The sequence below is a fragment of the Lepus europaeus genome, chromosome 3 (genome assembly GCF_033115175.1).
Source record: "Lepus europaeus isolate LE1 chromosome 3, mLepTim1.pri, whole genome shotgun sequence".
Classification (NCBI taxonomy): domain Eukaryota; kingdom Metazoa; phylum Chordata; class Mammalia; order Lagomorpha; family Leporidae; genus Lepus; species Lepus europaeus.
In genome coordinates, this window is record NC_084829.1 from 130,065,562 (window position 1) to 130,082,401 (window position 16,840).

General features: G+C 39.8%; 1 protein-coding gene across 7 annotated transcripts in view; it reads left to right on the plus strand.

Moving 5' to 3' along the window:
- The window catches only part of L3MBTL3 (L3MBTL histone methyl-lysine binding protein 3), a 145,679-nt gene that overhangs the window by 12,362 nt on the left and 116,477 nt on the right, over nucleotides 1-16,840 (plus strand). For all 7 annotated transcript variants that reach the window (XM_062186748.1, XM_062186754.1, XM_062186750.1 and 4 more), the window contains exon 3: nucleotides 16,516-16,632. In XM_062186748.1, the coding sequence (XP_062042732.1) occupies nucleotides 16,531-16,632 (102 nt within the window). In that variant the 5' untranslated portion in view covers nucleotides 16,516-16,530. The remainder of the gene's footprint in view (nucleotides 1-16,515; nucleotides 16,633-16,840) is intronic.

Below are 16,840 nucleotides of genomic sequence, written 5' to 3' on the forward strand. Positions count from 1 at the left end.
AGACCCAAGATCTCAAAGATTTGTTCTTGAGGGTGCTGAGTTTCATTCTTATGTTGAAATGATCTAGAGGTTTGCCTGCCTAAAATATATGAACTTGGGCCCCCAGGGCACAATTTCACTTCTCTTTACACAACAGATCTCAATTCCAGTATGTGTACGATTCAGAGTTCTTATCGGGCAGGGTGAGTAGAATATCAAAACTAGTATCTGTCATGCTTGATTTGAAAGGAAAATACTTCTTTGTGGCATTATGTGTGTGTTGAGAGATGCTTCAAGTGTGAGTTTAGATTTTTCCCTTATCCTCCTTGAATAAGCCTGTTTAAGAGGTTTGAGTTTAACTTCTTTTGATGTGTTCTCTACTGATACTTAAATGGGAGTTTCTTGGAGTGGTAATGTTAGGCTTTGGCCAAAGAGGTAAATAAATACTTAGCAGCCGAGTTGTTAGAATTTTCAGTGGAGAATGTGAGCTAGATGGACAAATAAAACAAATGAAGATTTTCTGCCGATTTCCTCTATCCCAAACCTTTCCATTCTGCTAAATTGTTACATTTTTCCCCTTCTCTTTTATTTGTTCATTTGATGCATTTTATTGATAGCTTCCCTTGAGTATTTCCAAGGGACAATCACATTAGTAAATCAACACTTCTTTATCAAAAGTACCTGTAAGTAGAAGATCATGATACAATGTGATACATATAATTAGGGCATAGACTCTCTTCCCAGCCCCTCTTCCTGGCAACTTGAGTGCCAGTATATGCTCCCAGTACTCCTGCACAGACTCTGTCTGTTCAAGCTCCCTTGGGGAGGATCTGGAGCTTTCATCTCCTTCTTTCCTGCTGGCTTCTTGCTGCAGTCTCTCACAGGATTTCCATTTGCCTCTGTACAGCTTCCTCTGGAACCTTACCTGGTGTGTGAGGAAGTTTCTACATTTCCTTGGTAAAAATCTCATAGAAACGATGCCCATGGCCTATTCTTGGGTAGTTTTCCAGAAACTAGGTGTTCTTTCTTCTTTCTTTCTGTGAAGGGAGGGGCATTAAAGTTTATTATTAAGAACTTGGTAGAACTGACAGTCACAGATCTTAACTCAGTTTCCCCAAACACTTTGAAATCTATGGGTCTGTGAAATCTCCAAGTTGCAGTGCTGTTCTTAACTGCCCTCACTCCCACTCAGCTGCCTTCCTTGGACTCCTGAGAAGCTACACAGGGATTGTGATGGTGAGGCATTGACCTTTGCCCAGTGGTCATTTCTCTGCCCTGCTGGATTTCAGACACCTGGTCAACCCAGTGCATGGAGGGCATATGGATACTGCATGGCAGCTTGCTTGATTTTCTTCAGAGTAATTGTAGTTCTTGTGTACTTACCACAAAGTGCTGTAACATCCATCCATCATTCTCGCTCTAACTCTCTGACACTTCTGTGAGGTAGATATTTCTATCCCATTTTGCAGAAGAAAGAGTTCAGTCTTAAGTGAGGCTAGGTGCTTTGCCTGAGATATGCAGCTTGTACATTGTGAGACCAAGACTTAAACTCGGGCACTCTGGCTCGGAAACCCTTGTGCTTCACTGTAATATTCTGTTGACTAAAATACAGTGTGTGGGGCATGGTCTTGGGAGGTAAAAGTCTGTTTCTTAGCCAGGTAACCTCAATTTTTGCATCTATAATGATGATGATAATTCTTATCAGTCTTAAAGAGCCTTGTGAGGTGGAATCCTTTGAAAGATAAACCAGTGTGGAAACTGCTGGTCCAGTGTCTGTATCCCTTTGCGTACCTTAGGTTTACTGGCTTTTTGTGTGTTACTAACTACCCATCTTGGCCTTGTGTTTGTGGTGATGGGAGTTCTCCCATTGAATGCTGTGCACCTGTCTGTTGTCATGGAAGTTAAAAAAAAGGTCATCAAAGAATACATTATAGAACTGTAGGGATGTCCTAGGAAGCTGGGAATTTCTTGGGACCATTTTCTCCAGTGTGGACTTCTGTAGGTCCTGACTCTGTAGGTCCTGAAGGCACTCTCCAGTATTAGACATTATGGGTCTGAACTCATGGTTGCCAGCTGGGAGCGAGGTTGAAAGGTAGCATCCTTGAAGGTAAGTATAACTGGAAGATAGATAAACTCTATTCTGTAAAATGTTATCATACCATTTTAAAAATTATTTATTTATTTATTTGAAAGGCAGAGTTACAGAGAGAGAGAGAAAGGGAGAGTCAGGGAGAGAGAGAAAGAGAAATCTTCCATTGGTTGGTTCACTCCCCAAATGGCAGCAATGGCCAGGGCTGGGTTAGGCTGAAGCCAGGAGCCAGGAGTTTCCTCCAGGTCTCCCCTGTAGGCGCAGGGGCCCAAGTACTTGGTCCATCCTCTCCTGCTTTTACAAGCCCATTAGCAGGGAACTAGATTGGAAGTAGAGCAGCCTGGACTCGAACCAGCACTCATGGTGCTGCAGGTGGTATCTTAACATACTGTGCTAGACCTTATGATTATGCTTTCATGCTATTTTCTACATTTATTTTCCACAGCAAGGGTTCATAGAATTTTTTGTATTGTGGGAGTGGTCATAAGAATGAGTGCTTACAGACATGCAGCTGAGGCAGAATGGAGCTGCAGGGTGGCTGCTCTGCTCCTGATATGCATTTGACATCTTCCAGAGCCCACTAGGACATTACACATCTGTCTCACCACAGAATCTTCCATCGTGGGGCTTGCATAAATCATCCCCTGAAAGGTGCAACTTGGGGAGCAGATACTGGATTATGTTGCCCCTGCCTTGCATCCAATATTCTTCAAGAACCACCCTGTGGTGGTCCTGTGACCGTTTGTTTAGCTCCTGTAGGGATGGGGTTCTCTCTGGGAGGAGGGCCCAGGCTTCGGGTCTAACACCTCCCCACATGTCAGTCCTTCTCCATTGCTACAGATGGATTGCTTTATTAATTAACTGGAAATTTTTTAAATATTAGGAATTATGATTTACGATAAAATACCTACTCCCAAAATAGTGAATTAGACATCATGTAATGTTGATTTGAACACAGGTGACCTACTGCTGTGGATACTATTGAAATAAAATGAATTGAAAAGTCATTGAGTGGTTCATGTGAACCTGAAGAATAATTATAAAACTACATAATTATAATAAGAAATGAACATTTTCTTGACTGTTGTGATAGACTTTGGGCAAGATATTACCTGGTTTATCTCATCTCAAGTTAGCATTACCCAGTGAAGAAAAGTTCTATTTTCTCCACATTTTACGGATTGGAGATCATTTTAAGAGATTCATTAATCTGAAGTCACACAATAAGTAATTTTCAAACTTGGAAAAGTGAAATGAAGAGGAGGGAAGAAAGTAGTTTGGGCAATGGGAAGGAACGGAGAGAGGGACTTCTGAGAGTGTGGTGCATCTGGTCTGGAGAGTAATCCATGAAATGCTTTTTTTTTTTTTTTTTTTTTTAATTTGACAGGCAGAGTAGATAGTGTGAGAGAGAGACAGAGAGAAAGGTCTTCCTTCCTCTGGTTCACCCCCTAAATGGCTGCTACGGCCAGCACACTGCGCCAATCTGAAGCCAGAAGCCAGGTGCTTCTTCCTGGTCTCCCATGCGGGTGCAGGGGCCCAAGCACTTGGGCCATCCTCCACTGCCTTCCCCGGGCCACAGCAGAGAGCTGGACTGGAAGAGGAGCAATCGGGACTAGAACCCAGCACCCATATGGGATGCCGGTGCTGCAGGCCGAGGATTAACCAAGTGAGCCATGGCACCGGCCCCCATGAAATACTTGATTTGCATCTATGAATGAGTGACAAGGATCCAGGTGGGCAGGAAGGAGAGGCTCACAAGAGGTTGTGTGTAGCACGTCAAGCTGGTTCTTCGCTGCAGGAAGAGGTCTTTGAATTACTACTATGGCTGTATGGCAGTGAGGATTTGTGAGTATGTCGCTGTGCACCGGACACAGCATTTGGTTAGTGACTGGTGATTTCTGTAAAGTCAGCAACAAGGCATTTTCAATGAATGGTCCTGGAGCAGGTGTCTCAGCACAAGGGGATTGTGCAGAGGGGTAACCCAGCTGTGAGGAAAGCCAGCCTCCATGGTGAGAATGGATCCGCTGAGGAGTTGGCCATTTCTTGTGGTGGCTGTGTTACCCCTCTGCACATTTGTCTCATTTGTTTAGTTCATGAGGATGATTTTAGGTTAGCATTCCTGACTCACTCTTTACAAAGATACCTTGTCCATTGACTCTGGGCATTCTTCACGGACCTCCCATTTGAATGCTATTTTAATTGGATTCTCAGACACTGCTTTTGAAGTGATGTCCACCTCAATTTTATAACCACTCTTAGCTCATAATGTTAGAATCTCTGTTATGAAAACTTGGAAAATGCACCTGTTAATCATAAAGCTATAAAATGCAACTCTAAAAAAAGCAATTGTAGAATGATTAAAACTTTTGGGCTGGTCTTAATGAACATTAATTAGCTGTGTTCTAAATATAGTATTTGGAGAACTGTGGGTTGAGCAGGAGGGGCCAGGCTACAGTTAGCACCCTTTCTCAGTAACTCCTATTTTGCCCCTTATCTGCTGGTCCAGACTTTTGGGTGATAGGTGAGGCCACTCTCTTGCTCTGTGCTAACATCCTAGATTGGGGTGCTCATCTTCAGAGGACTGTTATCTTCTCTTCTTTGGCCCCAGGCGAGTTCTTCACTTCGAGTATGCTATAGAAGCTCAGCACCTGATGAGGTGCCCCTCACTCTGAGCCTGTCTTTTCTCCACTCCTGGCAGATCTGAGCAAAGAAATGTATGAAGGAAGGATTACGAAAGACGCACACACTCTTGTTTATCTCCAGTCAAACTGAGATACAGTAGATTCTTGACTTTTGTGATGGGTATGTCCCAAGCCACTCTCAAATCTCAACTTGAAAAAAAATTCCTTCCCTGAAATAATTGAAGTCTAACTGAAACGTTAAGTGATCTCTCTAGACCCTTAACTACTTGTGTCACTTGATGAGCGATTTTTGTACCATCTAGAGCACTTATTGAAACAGGTTCACACATCTTTTCTACTTACTGCTTTCTGGAGCATTTGGTAGTTTTGTTCACACAATATGTCTGAGTCATCATTGCATTTGACATTTCAGTCTAATATATCTGAAACTTCTATTCTGTGGCTAGGGCCTATTACTTTCATAAACATTTCCATATTCCCCTTCCTCCCTCATCAGCATTAGACTCATTTTTTTTCCATTTCTTAAAAAGAAACAGAGTTCATATCACTTTATTTACAATGTTCATAGCACTAAGACTAAGCACTGTGACTAATTGTACCTGAACCTAGCAGGCCATTGACTTGTCCTTGTTTCTTAGCTTTATGGCATATGTGATTCAGAGCATGTCTCTAATAAATGAAGAATCAATAAATGTCATGAGAACTTCAGGTGTCACTCAGGGATGATAGAAGCCATAAATATTCAGTTTGTGAATGTGTACCTGGGTCGCAGAGAAGTGAACTCTATTCTTGTTCCTGAAATATGTGCACATTCAGTTAACACACACCAGTTAAGGTACCCAGGAGCTTTGGGGAACTTGATTTCTCTCACTAATTGCAAGGCAGTAACTTCACCATTGGCGTCAGTAAGAAATATTTTCATGGGAGTGCCTGCCTTGATCACATAGAGTGTTTTGAATAAGCTTGACATCCAATTTTTTAAAAAGAGATTTATTTATTTATTTGAAAGTCAGAGTTACACACACACAGAGAGAGAGGCTGCGGGGAGGGGTGGTCTTCCATCTGCTGGTTCACTTCCCAAATGACCACAATGTCCAGAGCTGAACTGATCCGAAGCCAGGATCTAGGAGCTTCTTCCAGGTCTCTCATGTGAGTGCAGGGGCCTAAGGACTTGGGCCATCTTCTACTGCTTTCTTAGGCCATAGCAGACAGCTGGATCGGAAGTGGAGCAGCTAGGTCTCAAACTGGTGCCCATATGGGAAGGCAACACTGCAGGTGGTGGCTTTACTCACTACACCACAGCACCAGCCCCAACACATGATTTTTTTTTTTTTTTTAATTTGACAGGTAGAGTTAGAGAGAGAGACAGAGAGAAAGGTCTTCCTTCCTCTGGTTCACCCCCCAAATGGCTGCCAATGGCCTGCGCTGTGCCGATCTGAAGCCAGGAGCCAGGAGCTTCTTCCTGGTCTCCCATGTGGGTGTAGGGGTCCAAGCACTTGGGCCATCCTCCACTGCCCTCCTGGGCCACAGCAGAGAGCTGAACTGGAAGAGGAGCAACTGGGACTAGAACCCGGTGCCCATATGGGATGCTGGCATAGGCAGAGGATTAACCAAGTGAGCCATGGTGCCGGCCCCAGCCCAACATATGTTTTTAAAAGTCATCGTTTTTATTAATTTTTTTCTTTAATTTTAAGGTACCAAAGAGTGTACATAGAGAAGGCACTCTCCTGTGACTGTCCTTTAGCAAATAGAACCTCCTGGATATAGGCAGTGTTCATAGCTTCTGACAAATACTTCCAGAGACAATTTGTGCATAAAGTGGTACAGTTATTTATACATATTCCTTTTGTTTTACACAAAGGGGGACACTTAGATTTTGCACCTTTCTTAAAATTAGTCATATAATCATAGTCATAGTATTTGGAGCTTTTTCTTTATCAGAATATAAAGGGTTTCCTCATTGTTTTTTTCAATGGTATTATGCCCATTGTGTGGATATATTACAGTTGTCCTTCAGTGATGGACATTTGGGTTATTTCCACATTTTTTTTGGCTCTGATTCATGAATAATCTTTTACTTGTTTCCTTTTATATGTGTGTGCAAGAATCTGTAAAACAAATGTCTTAGAGTGGAATTACTGAGTTGGAGCTATGATCTTGAATATTGGTGTTCCTGTTGGTTGTTTCAACTTTCAGTACTACCATCGTTGTATGAGAGGTCCTGCTTTCCTATAGTCTTAAAACATAGCATTTTAAAGTGTAAGATATTGACTAGTTTCATCCCTGTAGAATGTAAGTGGTACATGACAGTCTGAGATTATCAGGGATTTATTTACATGAGATACTGAGGAGGTTTACCCAGCAGATGGACCATCTCAAGGGAATCAAGTTGTGTGACTTAGTTTGGAACAAGGAACAGTGTAGCAGAGAGATAATAGATAGGAGGTAATTCTGAGGATAATAGCATACATCATTTAGTCTGTTCTTCAGCCCTTCATTTGAAGGTCATAAAGTTTCTAATAAAAATTAGTAGTAAAGCAAATCGTTTCATAGAAGGGGGACTGTGGGAAGGTAATATATTTGCATTGGTTCCAGTAGTAATGGTCTCTATCTTGAGTGAAGTCCTCATTTCCTAGGTGAGGCATTCACAGTGTTCAGTGGTAGGAGTGTGCTGAGCATTGGTGCTCCTGGTGTTAGCCATTGTCAACCATAGCATATTGGTAGGAATCCATGATGCCTTGCTGCTTTGGGTGGACAACTGAACCCAAATCTTTCCCTTCTGACATCAGCATTGGCTGGAGACTGTAGAATTTAGAGATTAAGGGGAAAATGCTGGGAACATAGAAGACTCTGCATTTTTAAGGTGCTTTTGTATAAAATCTCAGCATCATGAGCAAGAGAAATAGGGATGAGATTTTCTGCAATACGAGACTTTTTGTGGCTTGCGCTGTGATTCTGTTACCCACTTGTGATTGTTGTGGCCTGGGTTACACTTGGGATTATGTAGTACCACCAACTGATCAATACAGGAACAAAAAGAGCATTTCTAAGTCCTGAAAAAAATGCTGAAGTCTTAGGAATACACTTTTTTGAAGTGCGTGACTGCAAAGTGAATGTTTGCATTCAAGTATAATAAGGCTTTTGGAGAATGAAAACAAGGGAAGGAGGGAGGGCCCCATGTTATGGTGTTATAGTGTGTGAGCTGGCTACCTGTGACACCAGCATCCCATATCAGTGCTGGTTCATCTCCTGACTCTTCCACTTTCACTGCTAATGGCCTTGGAAAAGCAATGGAGTATGGCCCATGTACTTGGGCTACTGCTACATATGTGGGAGAGCCAGATGTGAGGTTCCTGGCTTTGGCCAGGCCTGGGGAATGAATCAGTGGATGGAAGATGTCTCTGTCTGTCTCTCCCTCTCTGTAATTCTAACTTTCAAATAAATAAATAAATAAATCTTAAAACATTACCACCGGGGATGGAGACTTGGGTGTCGTAGAAGAAGTAGCATTTGTTAAACTACTATTGGTTGCTGGTGGTTCTCCCTGATTAATAGGTGATAGAGAAACACCTAATCTGTTGTAGTCATTCAGACCGCTTTATAGGAAATGATCAGAAAAGTAATGTAGCAAATATTTTTATGCTATAGCATTTTATACAAAATATTCACAGAGTGAAAAAATGGATGAAAGTGACTTTTATAAATGTTAGGTATGTGTTTACAGGCAGAATATGCTATGTAACATTATAAATGTTTTTATTTTCTGATTATTCTGAAACATTGAATGGGCATTTACTGCAGGTTTCATATAGTGCTAGCATTTAGATGTCACCTACTTGCTATTCTTCATCCTAGACATGGACAGAATTTTGCTGCTATGAATTTTGTACATGTATGGTTGTAGGTAGAAAAAGACCATACAGGAATTTGTGTTTTTTTGTGTGTATGTGAACAGCATGTGTTTTAGTACTGTTTTTTTTTTTTTGAAAGCTGAAAATGTCAACTTTATTTTTCCCCCAAATTTCTTTAACTGATACATAAAAATTGCATGTATGTATGGGGTACCATGCTGTTTTGATAGTTTTTTTTTTTTTTAAGATATCTATTTCACTGATAATCATTAATCAAGAACTTTGGGGGCTTGGCTTTGTGGAGTAATGAGTTAAGCCACCACCTGCATTACTAGCATCCCATATGGGCACTGGTTCAAATCTTGGCTGTTGCCCTTATGATCCAGCTCCCTGCAAATGTGCCTGGGAAAGCAGGGGAGGACAGCCCAAGTCCTTAGGCCCCTGTACCCACAGGGGAGACTGGATGAAGCTCCTGGTTCTTGCCTTGGGCTTGGTTCAGCCATGACCATTTGGGGAATGAGCAGATAATGGATGATCTTTCTCTCTCTATTTCTCCCTCTATCTCTCTGTAACGTTGCCTTTCAAATAAATACAATAAATCTCTTCTAAAAAAAATAAATCAAGAACTTTGGCCCTAATAAACTGATTTTGCCCCAGAAGGGACATGACTCTCTAAAGGTTACACAAAGATTGGAAAAAAGCGTATAGTTAGAATTAGATTTACTTGGGTTTGGATGCTGGCTGTGCCACTAACTGTGGTTCTGGGTGGGTGTTCAAACCTTTCTATACCTCAGTTTCTTTGGTAGACTAGAAGGTTGATAGATCCCATCTGTGAGAAGGAAATAAATGAAATAATATGTGTAAAGTTTTCCATTACTTCAAGCCCTTTTCTTGGAAAGGGTATGATGGAGTTAGTAAATTAAAAACTGCATATAGTGTATCTTAGGGTATCTGTTGAACAAATAGTATTATAATTACAGGGAATGCACTAACCAGTGTGGTCACAGCTGAGAATTTCTACAGTATAAAATGATTTTGCAAGTTTCCTTAATGTATACTTTCTAAAAATAGTAGAAGTTGTTATTTACAAATTTTACCAGAAAGAACAGTAAAATTTTTCTTTTTTAAGGAATCCCTCAGATTTTACCCATTTATTTACTGGGGGAAAATTACTCTATGTTTACTGTCTATCTGGAAAAAGTTGCCACTCCTGTGGTCACCTAATAGGGAGCCCATTTGCTCTTTTTCTGTTTCATGAGGGAGGAGCCAAATAGAATTTAGGTGCAAGTCTTGATTCATTTCATATTTTTACTAGTTACTAGATTAATTCTTCCTCAGTTCTGGTTTTGAGGATTAAATCTTCATGATAGGGAGAAATTTGATCCTCCTTCAAATTCAGACTACATACATTTTGAAATGATCAAAAATAGCCCTAATAATAATATATACCTAGTATTTGAGTTTTCTCAATTGAAAGAGAAAAAATTAGAAGAGTGTTGAAGAATCTAGTAAATTCCGACAGGAGAAATTTATAAATCAAAAAAATACATTTTTCTATCTTTTAAATGTATATGATGTATCTAAGGAGATTGCATTTAAAAAACTTGAAAGAATTTTCCAAGAATGTCTAAAATTAGGATATAGTGGAAGAAACTACTTTGTACACATCTGGGCAGTTAAAGCAATATCACTATGTCACCTCTTTGATCAAAGTTTTCTCCCATCACTTTATCTACCCTTTCAGTTTGTGTCTCTGAAGGCCTAAGAATAACTCCGCTGTATAAGCTATATACTCTAATCATCCCTCCCAGAAAATAAAATATAGTAACAGTAATTTTTTTTATTAAACTTTTATTTAATGAATATAAATTTCCAAAGTACAGCTTATGGGTTACAATGGCTTCCCCCTCCCAAAACTTCCCTCCCACCCACAACCCTCCCCTTTCCCGCTCCCTCTCCCCTTCCAATCACATCATGATTCATTTTCAATTCTCTTTATATAGAGAAGATCAGTTTAGTATATATTAGGTAACGATTTCAACAGTTTGCCCCCATATAGCAACACAAAGTGAAAAAAAGAAAAAAAAATACTGTTGGAGTACTAGTTATAGCATTAAATAAGAGTGTACAGCACATTAAAGGCAGAGATCCTACATAATATTTTTTTTAAATTAATTAATTTTCTATGCCATTTCCAATTTAACACCAGGTTTTTTTTTTTTTCATTTCCAATTATCTTTATATACAGAAGATCGATTCAGTATATAATTAGTAAAGATCTCATCAGTTTGTACCCACGCAGAAACACAAAGTGTAAAAATACTAGTAACAGTATTTTTTTTAGTATTATCAAATAGCCAGTTAGCAATCACACATCCCCTTCCATCTAATAATCTGGATTTTTTTAACAGTTTAAATCAGGGTCTAGATAACATCTATGAATTGTGATATTGTGATTAGTTAGTGTGTCTCTTAAATTTTCTACTATACATGTCAAATCTCCTCTTTTTATGCCTTGCAAGTTCTTTATGGAGAAAAACCCAGTTTTTATCCTGTACAGAAGACATTTTAGTCTGAAGTTTCCTTAACGCTGTCAAAAGTTATTGAAAGCTCAAAGATGTGTGCATATACACATAGATAATAATTACCAAAATAGATAATTTAAGCTATTTATTTATTTGAATAACAAATCTAGTACATGGTAGTACATGGAAGCAGAGTAATCATGGTTCCCAAAATAAAGATTGAGAAGTGGCATTGTTTCACATTTTTGCAAGTCTCTTTAATATCTGGCTTAATGGAAGGCAGCTGGATTCTTATATTTGCTTCTGTCTTCAGTTTCTTGCAATGTTGTTTTGGTTGAAGTGTGTGAAGAAAATCTGCACACAGCCATGGGCTTGGAGCAGAGAGGAATTTTTTTCATTAGTAGTGTACATTTTTCTTGGATAAGCCACACCAAGAGTTGACAGGTGGTAGTTTCTTAAAGGTGAGTTGCAATATGCAATTTGATACCTTTTCATTGAGCTTTCCGTATTCTAATACATTAAAGTCCATTGGTCTGTTTGCACTTTGAATGGATAATTTTTTATCATAATTTTGTAACATCATGCAATGGTCATTTTGGAATTGCTTCACTGAATTATACAGCTCTTTCAAATGTTGACATATTTCATTATGAAGTATTTTAACTATCATATGCAGTATTATCACTTCTTTTCTGTCTCCTTTAAAAATACTGGAATGCTGTCAATCTCATGGTTACAGACACAAGCTTTTCAAATCCCTGATTTTTCCTCCAACACTCAAATTTTATAATTTTATCATCAGCAAAAAAATGTTGTCTGTATTTTCCTTTATATGACAGGCTCACTCAATTTACTTTTTTTTTTTTTAAAGATTTATTTATTTTACTTGAAAGTCAGAGTTACACAGAGAGAGGAGAGGCAGAGAGAGAGAAAGAGGTCTTTTGTCCGCTGGTTCATTCCCTAATTGGCCACAACAATCAGAGCTGCACCGATCCAAAGCCAGAGCCAAGAGCTTCTTCCAGGTCTCCCACGTGGGTGCAGCGACCCAAGTACTTGGGCCATCTTCTATTGCTTTCCCAGGCCATAGAAGTGGAGCAGCCAGGACTCGAACCGGCACCCATATGTGATGCTGGCACTGCAGGCAGTGGCTTTACCCACTGTGCCACTGTGCTGGCCCCTCAATTTATGTTTGACAACATATTTCTTAGATATCCAAATGTGATTACACATAGTTTATTTAAAAATGGCATTCTGTGAAAAAAAGCAGCTTGTTTGGCTTGTATCTGTAAATTCACAAGTAGCTTTCCTTGAGACACTGTGGAACTTTGGCATGCTGAAGGACTTCCTGTTTCATCACATAAAATATTAAAAAGATATATATTCAAATATCAAAAGTTAATGAAATTGATTAGTTTTACCTCATCAAGGCTGGCTTTTACTGTGAGCCCATGGTGCTGAAGAATATAATGGCTGCTACTACTGGTGAGTAGCACTGCTTCTGCAGTTATACCCACTCTTGGCTTTGTACTATCAGTGCAAATTTCAGCACGGTGAAGAAGGTAGACAATGTGTTAGCATTTTCAAGAAAATGATATTGACTTTGTGGACCTTTAGAAAGAGTCTTTAAGAAATGGGCAGCTTGAGATATGCTGCCAGAGAGTTCCTGACTATCTGGACTCTGTGTCTTAAGCTTTCTGTTGTGATTTAGCACATTCCTTTTCTAGCAGAATGTCCTGTAAAATAAATACACTGCATCAGATTAAGTTTGATTATATTGTTTCCTGGCCAGACTGCTTCATAGGTGGTATTGCGTTTGCATTTTTACAGCTAGTGATGGTGGTTGCCCGGAGTCATTAATTTTTTATGGTTGCAAATGGTAATATTCTAGTTAGTTGTTAGCTAGAATTCTTTCTAAAGGAAAACTTTGCATCAGGAACAAATTGGTTGCTCTGAGATACAGTTTGAGAGAATAGGGAGATAGAACTTTGTTTCTTTTTCCCAATAATGAGTTGTTTCCTTGTATCCTCCAAAGATGATCAATGTAGTGTTCTTGGTTACTTGGTTCATTTGTTTTGACAGTTGTTGTGAACTCATGGACTTAAATGTAGTTGATGTGTTTCAAGTCACTTGCAGGTAGTAAGTATACTACTTTGCCTTAATTTGGTCAGCACCAGCCTCCTCAGGTTGGCTCCTGAGTTTTTTAAACATGACCTTGATTGCCTTGGATAAATTCCTTGCTTTCTTTTTGGACAAGACAGCCCAGTCTCACTGTGGTCTTTTCCTGCTGCTGAGCAGGCATCAGTTCCTTTTCTGGAGATACTTGGGAGAAATCCCATTTAGGCACCACAGTCAGAACACCAGGCTTCTCTTTAGTTTTGTTGGTGATTGTTTTTCCTAGACTTTTTCAGTGGACAAAGCTAGAAAATAGGGGCTGGTATTGTGGCGTAAAGGGTTAAGCTGCCAGCTACAGTGCTGGCATCCTGTATGGGCACTGGTTGGAATCTCTGCTGCTCTGCTTGATCCAACTCTGTGCTAATGGCCTGGGAAAGCAGCGGCAGATGGGCCAAGTGCTTGAGTCCCTGCACCCACATGGGAATTGGAGAAGAAGCTCTGGACTCCTAGCTTGGGCCTGCCCCAGCCCCTGCCATTGTGGCCATTTGGGCAGAGAACCAGCAGTTGGAAGATCTCTCTTTCTCTCTGTAACTCTGGTTTTCAAATAGTTAAAATAAACCAATTTGTAAAAAAAAAAAAAAAAAAAGCTAGAAAATGCGTGTTATCTTTTAAGGCAGAAATACATTAATTCATGATAATACTTTTTTTTTTTAATTTATTTTACTCATTTAAAGGCTTAGTAATGGGGGGTAGGGTGAGAGAGAGAGAGAGAGATCTTCCGTCTGTTGGTTCATTCCCCAAAGGGCTGCAATGGACAGGGCTGGGCCAGGGAGAAGCCAGGAGCTTATTCCAGATATCCCATGTGGGTGCAGGGGCCCCAGGACTTGGGCCATTTTCCACTGCTTTCTCAGGCTCATTAGCAGAGAGCTGCATTGGAAGTGGAGTAGCTAGAACTCAAACCAGTGCCTCTATGGGATGCAGGCATTGCAGGTGGCAGCTTAACCCATTAGGCCACAATGCCAGCCCCTATACTGATACTTTTCTTTTTTTTAAGATTTATTTATTTATTTGAAAGGCAGAGTTACAGAGAGGCAGAGGCAGAGGCAGAGAGAAAGAAAGAGAGAGAGAGTCTTCCTTCCACTGGTTCACTCCCCCAGATGACCTCAATGGCCAGAGCTGTGCCAGGAGCTAAGAGTGTCCTCCAGGTCTCCTGTGTAGGTGTAGGGGCCCAGGGTCTTAGGTCATCCTCTGCCACTTTCTCAGGCCACAGCAGAGAGCTAGATTGAAAGTGGGGCAGCTGGGACTCTAACCGGCCCACAAGGGATGTCGGCACTGCAGGCAACAGCCCCACCATCTATGCCACAGCACTGACCCCATATTCTGATATTTGTATTCAAAGTTCGGGCCTATCAATCTTTTGTCAGTTGTCTGTCATACCAGCATAGTTACTTTTTTTGTTTTTTAATCCCATAGTGCAGATAGCAGTCTCAGGACAACAATGTCAGTATTACCACCAATGATGTGATTTTGTAAGTCTGTCTTGTAGTTTAAAAACTAATGAAAATAATAAGTGTTGTCACAGCTTAGCGAGCCAAATTGACTATTGTAGCAGAATCTCATGATACTCGATATACATTTTGGGATTGTTTTCTTGTTTGTTAGAACAACACATTGTCATATTTCAGTATTTCAACATCAGTGAGTAAAGCTAAATTTTTTTTAAAGATTTATTTATTTATCTGAAAGACAGAGTTACAGAGAGAGGCAGAAACAGAGAGAGATTTTCCATCCGCTGGTTCACTCCCAGATGGCCGCAACGGCCGGAGTTGCACCGATCTGAAGGCAGGAGCCAGGAGCTTCTTCTGGGTCTCTCTCTCACATGGGTGCAGGGCCCAAGGACTTGGGCCATCTTCCACTGCTTTCCCAGGCCATAGCAGAGAGCTGGATGGGAAGAGGAGCAGCTGGGACTAGAACCGGCATCCATATGGAATGCCGGTGCTTCAGGCCAGGGCTTTAACCCACTGCGCCACAGCACCGGCCCCAAGATCTCTCTCCTTGTCTGTGTAACTCTGCCTTTCAAATACATTAATAAATCTTAAAAAAAAATTTTGAAATCCATACATAATTTTTTCATAACTTGCCTTTTTTTATGGGCTTTTTGAAGACCCCTTGTAGACATGGATATCAGAAATTTTATAACAAAATAAACTTTCAGATGAAAAAATATTTTAATTCCATTATCCCAGAACTTTTTGAAGTTCCTGTGTATAAAGGGCTTGATACTATCTGCAGTGTCAGGCATCCACTGAAGGTCTTGGGACATATCTCCTTTGATAAAAGGGGACTATTGTATTTTTTAAAATCAGCACATAAATATTGTGCATACTTAAGAAGTTGCACATGATGTTTTTGATATGTGTCATATGTAATGTTCAAATCAGGGTAAACATAACTATTTACTCAATCATTTGATTGTGATGGAAATATTCAAAAATCCCTTTTTATATATTTTTTGAAATATTCAGTATATTCTTGTTATTTATAGTTACCCTACTGTGTAACATAATACTTGAACTTATTTTGTCTATCTAATTGTGACTTGTGGCTACTGTATTTTCTTCTTTATACTTACACTCTTTTCAGACTCTGTCTCTTTTAAAAATCTTTCAATATCTTAAAAAAATCTACTTTAGGCGAGAAATTCTATCCATGTGCTATCATAACTTTTCATTTTAAGTGAATATGCTATGAATCAATGAATTCCTTTTCTTTTTTAAAAAGATTTTGTTTATTTGAAAGGAAGAATTACAGTGAGAGAGAGATCTTCTATCCATTGATTCACTCCCCAAATGGCTGCAAAGGCTGGGGCTGGGCCAGGCTGACGCCAGGAGCTTCGTCCAGGTCTCCCACGTGGATGCAGAGGCCCAAGCTGTTGGGCCATCTTCCACTGCTTTCCTAGGCACATAACAGGGAGCTTGATGGGAAGTGTAGTGGCCAGGACTAATATGGGATGCCAGCACAGCAGACTAAGGCTTAACCTATTACACCACAACACCAGCCCCTCTTTTTCTTTTTAAGAAAATTTAACATAACTTTTTTAACTGTTTTTTATCCCGTAGTCATAATTTGCCAAAGATTATACTAGGAAAATATGTTAATGATATTTTGAAATGGTTAATTTTACATATGTAGATAAGGGATAGTGTGAGCATGAATATTAGGTAATTAAGGGAAACTGAAATAATGGTCACTGTTTCAATGAAAACTTGATTTGCATGTGGAATACTTAGTGAAATAACTTTTTTCTCCCCTTCCAGATTAAAAAATAAATCATGACTGAATCTGCCTCTAGCACAAGTGGTCAAGAGTTTGATGTATTTAGTGTTATGGACTGGAAAGATGGAGTAGGTACATTACCAGGAAGTGACTTGAAGGTATGTTGTCTTTGTTACTTATAATAAGTTGGGTGCATCTGTGGGTGTTTATTTCCAAGTGAATACATATCTGTCTGTGAAATAAGAATTAAAAACATTAAGAGTAGTGCTTTGGGTTTTATGTGATGCTTAATGTTCTACAATACACTCATGAGAGAATGTGAAGTTACTGATGGGTTTGTGGGAGCTTTTGTCACTTGGGTAAAGG